At 39.7% G+C, this 14,830-nt stretch overlaps 2 protein-coding genes across 4 annotated transcripts in view; one reads left to right on the forward strand and one right to left on the reverse strand.

Annotated features, from left to right (window-relative positions):
* The window catches only part of MCM8 (minichromosome maintenance 8 homologous recombination repair factor), a 33,594-nt gene extending 27,404 nt beyond the window's left edge, over positions 1–6,190 (reverse strand). The window contains exons 1-2 of one of the 3 annotated variants that reach the window (XM_075204007.1): positions 5,775–6,190; positions 3,069–3,258 (exon numbers count right to left, since the gene is read on the reverse strand). In XM_075204007.1, coding sequence (XP_075060108.1) covers positions 3,069–3,216 — 148 coding nt within the window. In that variant the 5' untranslated portion in view covers positions 3,217–3,258; positions 5,775–6,190. The remainder of the gene's footprint in view (positions 1–3,068; positions 3,259–5,774) is intronic. The other 2 variants (XM_075204006.1, XM_075204005.1) reach the window with 2 other exon arrangements.
* TRMT6 (tRNA methyltransferase 6 non-catalytic subunit) overlaps positions 5,862–14,830 on the forward strand; it is a 35,566-nt gene continuing 26,597 nt past the window's right edge. Inside the window, exons 1-2 of the mRNA XM_075204008.1 lie at positions 5,862–6,238; positions 13,986–14,110. Coding sequence (XP_075060109.1) covers positions 6,135–6,238; positions 13,986–14,110 — 229 coding nt within the window. The 5' untranslated portion in view covers positions 5,862–6,134. The remainder of the gene's footprint in view (positions 6,239–13,985; positions 14,111–14,830) is intronic.

Raw genomic sequence — 14,830 nt, forward strand, 5'->3', positions numbered from 1 at the left:
ATTCACTTTTACCTATGTCAAACTGTGTTATTTACAAGCTGTGGTCATATGGATCAGTAATCAGTGAGGCCATCAGTTTTCAATGATTTTTAATGCTGTACTGTTAAAACATAGAACCATGCAAAGACTTCACAGCTAATCATATGTGCAAATTAACCCTAAATCTACCATAGAAAGTTTGGGAAAAAAATATTATTTTACAGAGAAAGTACAAGATGCTGAGAGCAAGCTACGGAGTGGTGCAATACATCCACTGTGCGCTCAGCTAAAGTTTGAGATTAGCGTAAAAAGAGTTCCGATACAACAAACACTTTAGTTGGACTGTTCCACAATAGGGATTTTCTGATACTGACAAATAATGACATACATATCAATGACAAGGCAGCACAGATAGGCCCAGTGTAGGTGATACTGATGTGTTTGCAAAGTTAGCTACCATCAGTTTTCATGGTGCTTCTGACAAGGGCCTGAGTATCTCACTGTATTCAATCTTTAACACTTGCTTGATTTAACACTATGCAAAGTTCATAATTCAACTTGTTCTAGATGGAGTTTTAAAATGATGCAGATTATGCATTTTAAAGTCCGGACAAATTCCATTTGCTATATCAACAAAAATATACACACTAGCAGCTGGACCAGATCCAGGGACCAAACACAATACCATATATACTATTTTATATCTTTTTTGATTTTGTTTTTTATTTGTATCTATGCACACTAATTTAATATGACAAAGGAGAATTATAACTCTTGATCTATTGTTTTAGTATTGCAATCATGCAATTTTTTTTTTTTTTTTAAATATCAATAAAGTTATTTGACAAAACGCGTTGGTAACAGGCTACACTAAGGTGTTTTGATCTATTCAGGCTTCCATACTAGCAGGAAGTAGTATGCGTTCCACTTGTTTTCCAGGAACCTCCAGACAGAGGAGGTCACACCGAGTGAATGTTGAGTGAATACTGAAGAATCTATCTTTCAGAGGAGCACCATTAACGGGCAAAACAGCAGGAAACAACCAGGAGGACCAAGTACAATGCATACTCAGGGAAAAAATAGGGTAAGAACTCCTACTTCATTTTCACTGCTGAGTGCCATACAAACACATCAAAGGAGCATAAACATGTTTTTATTGTGTGTCATGTGGATATTGTAATATGTGTGCATAGATCTATTACTACTGATATAGTGTCCCGTGCGCTTATTATTTGATAATTGAATACCATTGCCAATACCAACCTGCAGTGACTTCCTGTCTGTACCAGGTGCAAGACCTTACAGCCTGGACAAGAGGAAGCTTTAATAAATGTGTTCGGAACTCACTGTGGGATGATGAAGCATGAAACTATGCGATTCCCCCCTTCTCTGCTTACAGTGTCCCTAGCTACTAATAGCAACTACTGTGTTTGGTATGACATTGTACTGAAAACTACTAATGGCTTAAGGCAATCCAAGCAGAGCCTAGGGAGAGGCATTAGGCATCTGGTAATATAGCCTGACCACTCCAGGCACATGCTGGGCACCACAGGTGGGCAAAGCTGCCAGGAACAACAAGCTGGGTGGTTAACAGGAGGATAAATGTGTTCCTGCTGAAACAAAGCGGACATAGGTTGGTAAATGTAATGGTCACTGCAGGCACATGTGGCTAAATATAGTAGCCATTTGCAGGTACCAAACAGGTTCTGCTGGATAAATCTGTGTGACACTACAATTACATGATTGCCAAATATGTTGTGTAATGCAAATACATGCTGAGCACTGCTGGATACAGGTCACGCTTTGCTGGTTCATTCTGGGCATGCTGAGTTGATGTATTAGGCATTGCCAATACATGCTGGGCACTACTGATATATTCTAAACAGTACTGGGATCATTTGTCGGGCACTGCTGCATCATGCCAGGTAAGTTTATAGGACACAACCACCCATAACAATTTTGCACATTACACAGTGTGCACCAACATTTTCTTTCATACACAACTGTTGGCTCCTAAACTCATTTTCCAACACTGTCTTGCTATGTTATACAAAATTGTCACGCGTGGCTTACATGAATGTGTATTTCAATAAAACACATTTGGAATGATCAGCACCCAAATTCTAAACAAACACATTTGATAGATAAATATGAATTTATTTCCAATATTGTAAGTACTGGAAAAGAAACATTTCCATAGCACAATTTTGTAGAATATATCTGTACTAAATTACATGTAGATTTATTTTTTTCCATCGTTAGTTTACATTATTTATCACTAATTTGTGTTCTATGTTGGCCCAGCATTCAATACACAATTTAAACTACTGGCAAAGTACATTAAAAATCCTGGAATTCATAGAAAACAATCTATGAGCCATTACAACTATTATAGATCAAACTAAGTAATGAGTATACTAGGCTTCTAGTAAAATGACAGACTAGGTTACGCCTATCTTTCAAACCATGTGGCCATGAAGTGACACTTGTCAACGCACTCTATTATTTAAAGATATCCGCGTCATTATGAGACGGTAGCTCTATATACATATGTAGCACGGCCGCTAAACTGTCCCTAATTTTTAGAGATAGTCCAAGGTTTTAAATATTTGTCTACTGAAGATTGTGTTCCTAATATTATCCCTGTGGTTTTGTTTTTTTTAATATTAACCAACTTCTGAGTATTAACCCTTTCACTGCTAATGCTGCTCCATCTCTGCTTCAAGGTAGCTAAGGACACATACAGTCTGCCATGACTTCCTGCAGCTGCGACTATAGTATGGTCATGTCTGAGCGCTAGATGCAGACGCCTATAAATGGAAATCTTCTTCAGCAGTCTCTAGAACACATATTTTAATTAAACTTACATAAGGCTCAGTTTGAATTTAATTAGTATGCTTCAAATTTTATCTTCATATAAATCTAAACATAATTAGCCTTTGTAAATTATTTCAGTAGGTAAAAAGTCTTGTGGGATCCATTACAAGGTACAATTATATTCAATTTTAAATAAAATGCTTTTTTGTGGGGGGGGGTTTTTTTTTTTTTGTTTTTTTTTTAAATCCTTGTTTTCAAGATTTTTCACTTACTTGATGGATTAGGAACAGTATTTTTGTTCCAGTTTCCACTCTGTCCGCTTCTGTTGCCTCTCTGCTTCCAGGGGCGACCTCTCCATCCCCCTGAATATTGATTTCCTCCTCCGCCACCTCTCCATCCTCCTCTCCAGGTCTGACTCATTCCATAATGTTATCTATGACTCACACACAAGAAAATACTGCTCTTTTTAAATAAAAAGGCAGAAGAGAAGAAAAGATAAATGAATGTGCTGCACAAGGACGATTCAGTCCTGTTAGCAGGTTGAAACTTTTATGTACTCCTTATTACATGCAATATTAAAGTCAATGAACACACAGGCTTACGTTAACTGTAAAGAACTAATGTTGTTTCAGGTAGTATGTATAGTTTACTGACATCGTTTCATGGTCAGGGCAGTGCAGATTGTGGGTCTTCCCTGTGTCATTATCAAGTTATAAGGCTCTAGTATTTATGGCATAGTGATCATATTACCCATCATGCTTTAGAAAAAGTTTGACAGCACTGTCATACAAAGCAGCTAGACAAATTCCAGATTTCAGGGTACAAATTCAAGATTCTGGATAGATCACCCCTTACAAACTAGAATTACATTTTGCTATTCAACATTATAACAAATCTACCCACATCATACTACCCAAGGGTGGGACAGTGTGTACCAAAATTTTGCAATGGGGCTTCGCAATGTTGATCAAGCCTCCCAGGCCCCATGCTCTGCAGATTGGGGGCTTCTTTTTAGCATGATGGACAGGTGCATGCACAGCAGAGGCATCTTCTGTGAGAGGCTCTGTTCTTTTGAGAGCACCTTTGGGCCCCAAAGCAACCACACCCGCTGTAGTTACGCCACTTATACTACCAATTTATTTTTAAAAAGAAAATATTTTTTTAATGAAAACTATAATGCAGAGACAGATTCAGAAACATACATACGTAGTTTAAAGTGAAGCAAAAAGCCCACAAAACTATTTAGATTTGCTGTAGAAAGGGTGCAATATGCACTCTGGTCTTGTCCGCAATAATTTTGGACATGGTCCATTACAATGGTCTCACTTGTAAAATGGGCAAATCAGTCTGGCTACATAATTGCCTGGTGTGGCCATTTGAAAGCTGCATTGCATATTTAAATGTCAGAGATCCTCCACCTGGATATATATTTTACACCTTGCTATATTAAAATAGTTTGCATTAAAAATATACAGCACCCAACCTACATCTATTGTATATGTATTGTCTGTGTGTTTAGCTGCTGTAAATTGCCACCTCATTATATTATTGTTGTGTTTTCTGTCAGTATGTTTGTTGTGCATGATACAGAAGCACCAAAAATTATACTTTTTTGTACTCCTTATATAAGCACTGTGACTGGATGGGCTTATTTCTTATTATTTATGTTGGTAGAAGAAGGATAAAAGAATGTCCTTCCTGCACAGTTTATCTGGGTTTCTTTCTCACCGTCAGTAACCGACTGTTACTGATCATTCCTACTGGTGTCACCTGCAACTAGCCGACTTGAGAATGCCAACTACGCAATAGATGTAGCAGAATTTGGCTGCCACTGGTTTATTAGTACTAGTGATCACCCAGAAGTACAGTTGGAATAATAACATAACATGGTCAAACAGGGCTTTTTTTTATACAGATTCTGACACACGTTGGCAGGTGGTAACAAAGTCCCCTTCCAAGCTGGCACCACAATGTCTGATGTATTACAATGAATGTTTTCCATCAGAATATAATATATTCTCTAATCTTGCATTTAACTTTACAAAATTCACATCAATCTGTGAGTTCCTAAATTACTTGCTGGTTGCATTATTCAGACAGGTTCTAAGATACAGAATGAATAAACTACATAGGAGAGAAAGGTAACGACCTGCTGTGCATTCAGACTAAAAAGATATGTTGGTCACTTCTGAGATGAAAAGACTTAATTAGCATGATGAGAACTTACAAAAACAAATTTCCTCCTAAAGAAATCAATACATTTCCAATACAGAAATACAACACAATATCAAAAATCAGTAGATTTGCAAATATATATAGCGGCACTCTGCGCCCCTAATTTAAATAAACATCTACAATAAGTTATTTCCACATGATCCAGCCACAAGCAGTATGGGTAGTTATATAGTAGACCCTTCTCTAGCTAAAAGCCTCTGTTTAACGATTAATAAACAACAGTAATTTATGGTTCTCAAGTTTCCAAACAGTGACATACGTATCCACAGTTACCACGATTATTTTGTTCCTGACACGGCAGTGTTAAAATGTTGTAATGTAATATAATGCAATACGAAGGATGAAATACAACAAATTGTTTAATTTGTTAACTTGTTTAATTATAATTATATTAAGTGGTTGTAGGGGAAACTTAGAGGAGGTGGTATAGAATATGTAAGTGAATGGAATTTGATAGTTTTACAATAAAGACAGTGGCGGCATGTCATACCACTATATACCAGCCCACTTCCACCACTGATTACTTAAGATCCCTTGGTGACATTTCACTTATTTTCTAGAGTTTTGATATCACAAATGCACAACACACAAATGTGTCCTGGCACACTGGTTGGAACCCATTGTGGTAAATAAACAAGTGACCTCAATAATAAACTTTTAGTGCTATACAAATAAAACAATCTAAACAAAGCACCATTGGTTACATAGTGGATGTAGATAATAGTGGGAAACTTCCACCTTACCTTCCACTAAGTTCTCCAGTTCTAGTTTAGCGCCCATGTGACGTCACTTCCGGGAGCTGTCCTGGTCGCCATAGCAACGCGGCCTTGTTTACATCAGATTATTCTACCTATACCCTAAATACATTCGTTTTAAGGTTACAGTAACCACGGCGACTTATTATCAGTGTCAGGCACTCGGAGTAGGGTCAGATAGGTAACATGAGGACGGTATAATGAGAACCGAGGTGTCAGGATGTTTGATATTCTCTACGATCGACTCCTCTGGCCTGGCACTGGGAACCCCGGAAGTAGTGTGCGCGTGTCACACGTGGGGTGTGCGGGTGTGAGAGCGGAGACTGAGTCGTGCTGTCTGTAGTCACCATGGCGGATTCCGTGACTGCCCCTGGCCAACTGATCAACGACGGCGACTACGTGGTGCTGAAGAGAGAGGAGGTGTTCAAAGCTGTCCAAGTGCAGAGGAGGAAGTGAGTCCCTGCAGAGTCTCCTCTGCCAGCAACATACTTGTTAATGTTACAGTAGCAGAACCTCAGTATAGGAGATTAGCAAACACCATTCACATCATAGGTTAACACAGCTCTGTGCCCTCTTCTTTTTTGGCTAAGATTCTTTCTAAATCTTTATTTCGTGTTTCACTTTCATACTAGTCCCACCAATGATTCCAAAGTGTTTTACTCCTGAGCTCATCACAATAATATTCACCCAATGTATTACTATCTTTCAGTGATTTAAGAATACACTTTAGAATATGACTTGTACACTTTAGCATAAACAGAGCAGCATATATCATTTTAATGTCTTTGTTTACAAAAAAACAAAACATGTTTATCTCAAATAACTGAGAGATGCAGTAAACTAAATCTTTCGCCTGCAGTGTAAATTCTTTGGTCAAATTTAGCATAGCAAGTAACACAATAAGAATGTAGTTTGATTGAAATGTACAACCAAAAAATGCAGTATGGTAGATGCACTATGGCAAAAAGATCCAGTTTTGAATACCTACCAAATACAGTACATAACAGCCCTATACCAACATCTGTGGTGCCATGTCCAACCAGAATACTGAGCCTCAAGTCAGGACCCCTCTGTTGCTTATACTCTATTTTGGTGGCAGCAATATTAATAGGACAGGCCTGGCCAACCTGTGGATTCTGAGGTATTGTGAAACTACAAGTCCCAGCATAACCTGCCCGCTATGAACTGGCAAAGCATGCTGTGGTTTGTAGTTTCACAACACCTGGAGAGCCACAGGTTGCCCCGGTCTATAATAAGGAACATCCTGTGCTAATCTTGGCTGCAACACCAGTGTTTTATTTAATTTTACTGTTTAGTTTTAGTTAATTCTGTTCAACTGACGTTCACTATAAGCAGTGTAACCATCTATTTCATTTGAAATCTGGGTCTTTTTTTGTTTTTCAATTGATGACTGAGCTTACTGTGTGATGAGCTCCCTTACCTGGGATTCAGTTGAAGCAATGCCAAATCGTCTTGTATCGGATCCTTAGATGATTTTGTCTATTTCCTAAGAGCTTAATCTATCCTATCACCATGTTATTGGCCTCATTTTAAAGTCCATTTATATGTAATGATATCTAAATATTGTGATTTATTTTCAAAACAACATCTAACTTATCCAAACCAGCCCAGAATTAATGGATTGTTATTGACTTAGGAACAATAGACGCTTTAGCTTTTTTCAGTTTTTAGTGCATGCTGCAATTTTTTGTGGCCGAGTGGAAATGGAGCTTTTGTTTTGTCGTCTCAGTTCAGTTCCCAATGTATAAATATGCACAATATTGTATGACACTCTTTAATACACTTGAAAATGCTCATGTTGACAATAGTGACTAATACCCCTTTCTCACCAAAATCCCCGGTCAGACATGGGATAATGAACACGCTTTCAACCCGTGTTGCTACTTTGGTCCTGGGTATATCCCTGGTTGCTGTTTTTCACACTGGACCTGTGTCTGCCCTGCATTTTCAAGTTGTCATTAAAAGAGGACAGCACAGACTCGTGTAGATGACATAGCAGAGTCAAATGAACTGCTTTTAACAGAACCTGGGTAGGATAACCTGGGAATACCTTTCATAGCGCAGCGTATTCGGCTCCAACACAGGAATAACCCTGGTCACAGCCAGGGTTGCATGACCCGGGTTGACTCATTCATACCGACACACTAACTGGGTTATTCCTGGGTCCACGCCTCGGTATGAAAGGTGGTATTAGTAACTTCAAACTCACACCTACTAACTCTTTAGGGTCAGTACCTTTATTCATTTCAAATTTTCTGTTTTAGTTTTAAAATACTATTCGGTTTAGCTTACATTTAATCTTGAGTGAGGGGACTGTCTTTGTAACATTTCACTTTTCTGTGTTTGTAGATTTTTATTACATTGGTTGAAGTTCACCTAGAAATGCAACTTTTCCATAGAACTGCAGCCAGAGGTGTAAAATATCTCCCACTAAAAGTATAGGGCGAAACTGAAAAAAAATATAGTCATTCTGCAGAAAGTAAAAGACTGCGTCCCCTCCCACAAAGCATAAATGTGGCCTCTCCGTCCCTTTGTCTTACTTAAATCTAGCTCCACAAATAAAATTGAATTTTTGTATGTTGGTGCAAAAGTAGGTGAATTTAAGTGCCTGTTCTATGCTCAAATAGTAACACTTCTGAACAGATTCCGTAACGTGATTTAAACATTTGTATACTCACAGATGTCGATATTGCATTTAAATTTGTGCATAGCCTCATCAAAGAGCAATTGTGCTGTAGTTTTGCACTTTTGCAGTTCATAATTAACAGTGACTTTGTGAAGATGGCAGGGTAGGATGGTCAACTCAAATACTCCACTATTATGAGAGGTTACCCCAGGTAGCCTGGAGAAACAATTGCCAAGCAGGGTACTGTTATATACCCTCTAAGTTAGCATGTATCTTCTGAGGTTTAGAAGGAAGGGCTTCTGCACATGCATACACACATCCACACATTCTTTACCTCCGCAATGCAGAAAGAGGAATATGTGGGGTAGTATCATTTAAACCAGAATGTGCCAAATCATGGCGTAAAGCTTTTAGTACCAGAGGTTTCATGTCTGATAGACCATAATTTTGACAGCGAAGCTGGTTTGCATCATGTGTCTAATATTTTCTGTTTACTGTGTGCCAGAAGATTCATCCTTGCCTTCAGTTTCCTCTGTGTCAGCCCTCTAGTGCAGTGATGGACAACTATCGGTGGTCTCATGTGCGGCTGGCCATTGCCTTTAATTTTGTAAAGAAAAAACTGCCCTAGTGTGACCTCTGCATCCCCACACCACGCATCTCAAAATGCCCCCACATGCCTGTCAAACCACCCATCGCCATAAAATGCCCTCAAATGCCACACACACTCCTTCACTTACCCCCACATGCCCCTTGGACCTCCTCACATGTCCCTAATCTAGTAACCTTTAGGGGTTACTAGATTAGGGAGAAGGGTGTTTTTATTTATTCTCCGCAGCATAAAAAAAAAAAAAAATTCTCCCGCTTTTTACGACAATAGCTACCGTTTTGAGTTAGTGCAGCGGGGAAAATCGTGCAATTCAATTGAAAGAGGGAACACTGCCCCCTCGAGGTAAACATTGTGTTTGCGAGATTTTAGGGGAGTGAAGGGGAGTTTTAACGCTGTCATGTATAACACAAAAAAAAAGGTTAACCCCCCCCCCCCCCCCCCTTAAAGTCTCAGAGAGGGAAAAGATCCCAATAAAAAGACCATAGACTTTCACACTTCTCATGTGGGTCAAAATCTTGATTTGATCAATTGTTTGACACATTCTGGTTTAAATATTTTACTGCATATATCCCTTTTTTTTTCTGATATTGTGTAAATAAAGAAGTGTATGTTTAATTTTGTGTAATCTTGGGGTTTTTTTTGTTTCCTTCTGTGCTCAAATTTTAAAAAATGCAAAAAAGTACTCACTTTTGCTTATTAATATATGTAGCCATTCCTGTAAAATGTCAGTGCTTTCAGTGAGCAATGATATCATCACTTGCATTGGGATGCTTAGTGATGTCATTTGGCTCATTGTGAAAGTGTTCCGTGCTGGAACACACAACAGTCAGTGATGGCAAAACATCTTGTTATGAGAAGCACTTCTTAATTCAAGTAACTTGTTTTGTTTCGCATTGGTATGAATCCTACTGTAAATTAAAAAGTATATTCGCAATTGTTGCATCCCATAACATTTATAAAAGCACTCATATATGGTCACGGAAAGCCTTAGTGACTTTTAATATTCTTATGTTTCACAGTAGAAGGTACATTATTCTCTGTATCATTTGCTCAGAAAAAGTAGAAAAACAAACTATTGACAGGCAGAAAAACTAATAGAAGGGTTTTTGTTTTTTTTTAGAACAAAACAATATTTTTTGTTCAATTTGTTTGTTTTTTAATATCGCCAAAGGAACAAAGATTGTATTTGGGTAAAAACCTACACTCACAGCATAGCCAGTTTTTATTATACTGACTAGCCCGTTTGTCGCATCTCTACAGTGATTCTGAAGCCAGTTATGGGGGTTATGAATTTGTGTTACAAATTGATACTTTTATTTGTATCACTGAATATCTTAATAGTATAATACAGTTAGTAGTATGTAACATTTTTATTTTGTATTATTTTCTTTTGTCTTTCTCTCCCTGAGTTCAGAAGTGACAGTGATTGTATTTGATCATATATAATATTTCTACTAGATGAATATAGCATATTTCTCTAGCAGTTTGGAGCAACAGGTCTAATTTTCTCTGAAGTGGAACCATCATTATATATTGTAACTCTTTTCATATTCTGCCTTTTATTTCAAGCCAATTATGTGTTTCTTGCTCTGTCGGGCCAAATTATTTGCTAAAACACTTTCTACAAACAGTATTACAATAAAGATTTTTATATATCCTAGATTTTTTTATCTTTTCTAAGTAAAAGCAGACCATCCTGGTATATATACAGATAGTGGGCCAATAAAATAAGAACTCCAATTTAAAGTCACTTAATACGACATGGGGTCAATGCGGACTGAATGGGCCGTGGTGTTGAGTCTGCCAGAATCAGGAATTGTGCAGCAGGGATGCAGCATAATTCATCCACAAGATGGGAACTCCGCTGATCCCAGCTTGATTTTGGTGGAAAACAGTCTTAGAATTTCCTAGAAATGCTTGATTGGCTTCAGATCTGGTGACTGAGAATGTCATGACGTTTAGATATTGTCGGTGCCATGCATATCAAACCAGTAGGTGACCACATGTTCTTCCTGGTAGACACCCTGCCTGTCAAGAAAACAAAATGCTGTCACATGGAGTAAAGATGATCGCTTGTTAGTGATTAGCATTGACCTTGCCTTCTAAAGAAATGACTGCACCTAAACCATGCCAGGAAAATGCGCCCCGCAAAATGATGGGACCCCCAGAAACATTGGGAAACAAATTGTGAGGATTGTAGAGTGCTGCATGTGCCCTTATCCGTTTGTGAAGAACATGGTGACGGATGAGTCATCTGAACATATCACCTTCCTCCACCACTGTTCTATTCCCTGTGCTCTTTGTATGGCTGAACTTGCAAAATTGCATTGCTAGATGTTATAATCGGTGTATGCACTGCAATCCGACTGTGATCTCCAGCTCTGTGGAGTTCTCATTGTGCTGTTATGATAAAGTTGGCTACTTGCACCACAGGTTAAAATGTGTTGTCAATTGATCTGCAGTTTCTCTCCTGTTTTGACTTGCACTTCAAATGAATACACTGATATTGCAATCCTGCAGTATGCACTTCTGCCTGCTGAACTCCTCTAATGAGAGTCCTTTCTCTTAGCGGTTCATGCTGACATCATTGTTTGGGAAATATTAGCAAGTTGGGTTTTCTCCGTCATTGATGCTTGTGCCAAACACACCCTTACAATCACCACATAGTCACTGAGGTCTCCCCTTGTAGCTGGAATTATAGGCACCCAGGGCAGTCTGGTATTTGTATACATTACCAATGTTGGATGTTATTTGATAATTAACTCATGGAAGCACTTGCTTTCAGTATGCGTCTTGTCCCTGTTGTACCCTGGTGTTTCAATTCTTCTGGGCACTCCTTGCATGTTTAGGGTTAATTGAGAAAAATAAACATTTTGCAATTTACTGAAAACTTAAGACACTGGGCAAATATTCAGTCATCTAAGTGTAAATATGGGTAAAGCTGTTTCCTGAAGGCAAAACTATTTTGAATCCATGATATCATTGCCTTATCTGCCAGGAGAGCAGATATTTTCTGTAAGCCTCCTCCGTATGGCATCTGCATGCCTCTCAACAGTATTGAACAAGTGTTATTAGCATTATTAGGTCATGTTCTGCGTGAAGTGCCTGCAGCCCATTCAGTGATTTCTCTTACTTTTTGCGTTTGTTTAACATTTTATCCCAGCTTCCCTTTTAGAAAGTGCCTGTTTTTAATAATCATGCTACAATTACATTTATATCTATAATCCATCGCTGATCGTCACAACTGTGATCTCTACACTGCAGGGTTCTAGCTGCAAACTTATAGTTGATGTTGAACAGAGTGCCCTGGTGACAATTTCGCCAATTTAAATTATGTTCTCTTGCACTGCCGACCTGTGCAGTTAGGATATATTATCCGAAATACACTCTTGGACCTTGTACACATAGGTTATATATGTACACCAAAAATAATACTATACTAAGCCTAATGTAAACACACACTTTTTGATATGTGTTCAGAAGCATTAAATATACTTTTAAATAGTACTGAGCACTAAGCAACTGCTTAGCAAGTGCATTTCAGAATGTTTTATCACATGAATGCTGTAGGTACGTTGAGATGCATTCTTAGCATGTTATGAAGGCACTGTGAATGTTTTGTCTATAGGGCAACTAGTGTGTGTGTGAACCTGTATGTACCAAGGCAAGTGGGAGCAAGTTGTGAAACAGGAGGCATGTTCTAAAAAAATGTTTCATTCTTATATTTATAGCAGTTGTGGGTGGGAAGTATTTTCCAATTATGTGGCCAGGAATTGAGTTGCTGGGAAACAGCTCTTCCAGCCTCCCGCATTTTTTATATATATATATATATATATTACACACAAAATCAAATGTTCTTGTCACTGCTTTCCACTATGCTATCTATTTGTAACAGGTCATGTGAACGTTATGTATTGTTTTATTATTGTTTTATTGGATTGTAGATTGTAAGTTATGTTCTCCTTTGACATCATAACTAGTCCAAGGGCCAGGTAGCCTATGAGCCTACAAAATTACCACTGCCCCTAACTAGTCATGTTTATTGAACTCAATCAACCACCACCCTGGCTCTTAGTGTCTGTAATACAATATCAGCAGCATTTAGTGTAGAATAGAGAAGCATCACAAACTGTTACAAAGAATTTAGACAATAAGGCAGGAAGGATAAAGACCACCTGCAGCCCTAGGGCCACTTTTTGCCCATCACGTCTCTGAAGTCTTCCAGGTGCAGAATCCATAATTTTAAAGTCTTAAGATGTTACAGTTGCAGCATTTGATGGTGATTCTAGGTGTCCGCTTCCTGCCATTTGTTTCTGATTATAATGTGTTATAAAATGATGGCATATTATATTAGTTATAATGTAACATGCATTTATAATATAGTAGGGCTCTACAAAATCTGGATGCCAAGGCAGTGAAAACATACACCCTGGTGCCCCATGCCCCTGCGTACCTCCCGTCTCGGACGCAGGTTTATCACTGCATGTTTTTTCCGTTGTTTCTAAGTTATGGAGAAATTCGTCGGGCCCTGTAATACAGCACATGATAATCAGCGCAAGTGTCAGAGAAGTGTAGGAAAGTCCCTCTGTGGCTGTAATCATTACAGTTTATGTACAGGATTTGGGAGCAGTACAGAGCCAGGGATAATGTCCAGTCGTAGATAGGGGTCACAAGGCAAGTATGGCTTCTAACGATGATTAAAATGAGCAGGATAGGGAAAATTTAAGTGTAAACCCGTTTAACACCTTTACTCAAGTGCTAATAAACGCTACAGTGGTGCTTTGCTTTTCCACCATATTGGTGCTAAATGACTCCCCAAATGACAATTAAAGATGTTTATTCCTTTACTATACATTGTCTCTATTTCTCTTTCGTGCAGTCTGTTAGGTGCGCTAGTATACAAAATGTTTTGTAAGTCCGATAATTGTGTGCTTTTTATTTACAGAAAAGTAATATTTGAAAAACAGTGGATATTTTTGGACAATACAATCGGTAAAACTTATGGCACAATGTTCGAGATAACGGGAGGTGGAAATCTTCAGCCTAAGAGAAATGAAGTAGCTGCTGCAGGTACAGCCGGGGCCTTTCTTATTGTCTTTACCATGAGTGGTTATTGTAGCCTGAGTTGAGTATCTGAAGGAATGGGTGGAGAGGGTCAGAAATCTGGAGGTGAATTATGAGATGTGGGTTGGTAGTAGCATGATTGGAAAGGAACTGATCAGTTGGAGCTGGCTGTGAATGAATCTGATTGGGATGAGCATATCGAGATGAGGATTGGGTGGAGTAGATAACATAGACAGCTTGGAGAGGTGCGGACTGGGAGGAGCCTGCTGGGGAGAGGTGCGGACCGGGCGCAGCCTGCTGGGGAGAGGTGCGGACCGGGAGGAGCCTGCTGGGGAGAGGTGCGGACCGGGAGGAGCCTGCTGGGGAGAGGTGCGGACCGGGAGGAGCCTGCTGGGGAGAGGTGCGGACCGGGAGGAGCCTGCTGGGGAGAGGTGCGGACCGGGAGGAGCCTGCTGGGGAGAGGTGCGGACCGGGAGGAGCCTGCTGGGGAGAGGTGCGGACCGGGAGGAGCCTGCTGGGGAGAGGTGCGGACCGGGAGGAGCCTGCTGGGGAGAGGTGCGGACCGGGAGCAGCCTGCTGGGGAGAGGTGCGGACCGGGAGCAGCCTGCTGGGGAGAGGTGCGGACCGGGAGCAGCCTGCTGGGGAGAGGTGCGGACCGGGAGCAGCCTGCTGGGGAGAGGTGCGGACCGGGAGCAGCCTGCTGGGGAGAGGTGCGGACCGGGAGGA

Source organism: Mixophyes fleayi, chromosome 3, assembly GCF_038048845.1.
Source record: "Mixophyes fleayi isolate aMixFle1 chromosome 3, aMixFle1.hap1, whole genome shotgun sequence".
Lineage (NCBI taxonomy): Eukaryota > Metazoa > Chordata > Amphibia > Anura > Limnodynastidae > Mixophyes > Mixophyes fleayi.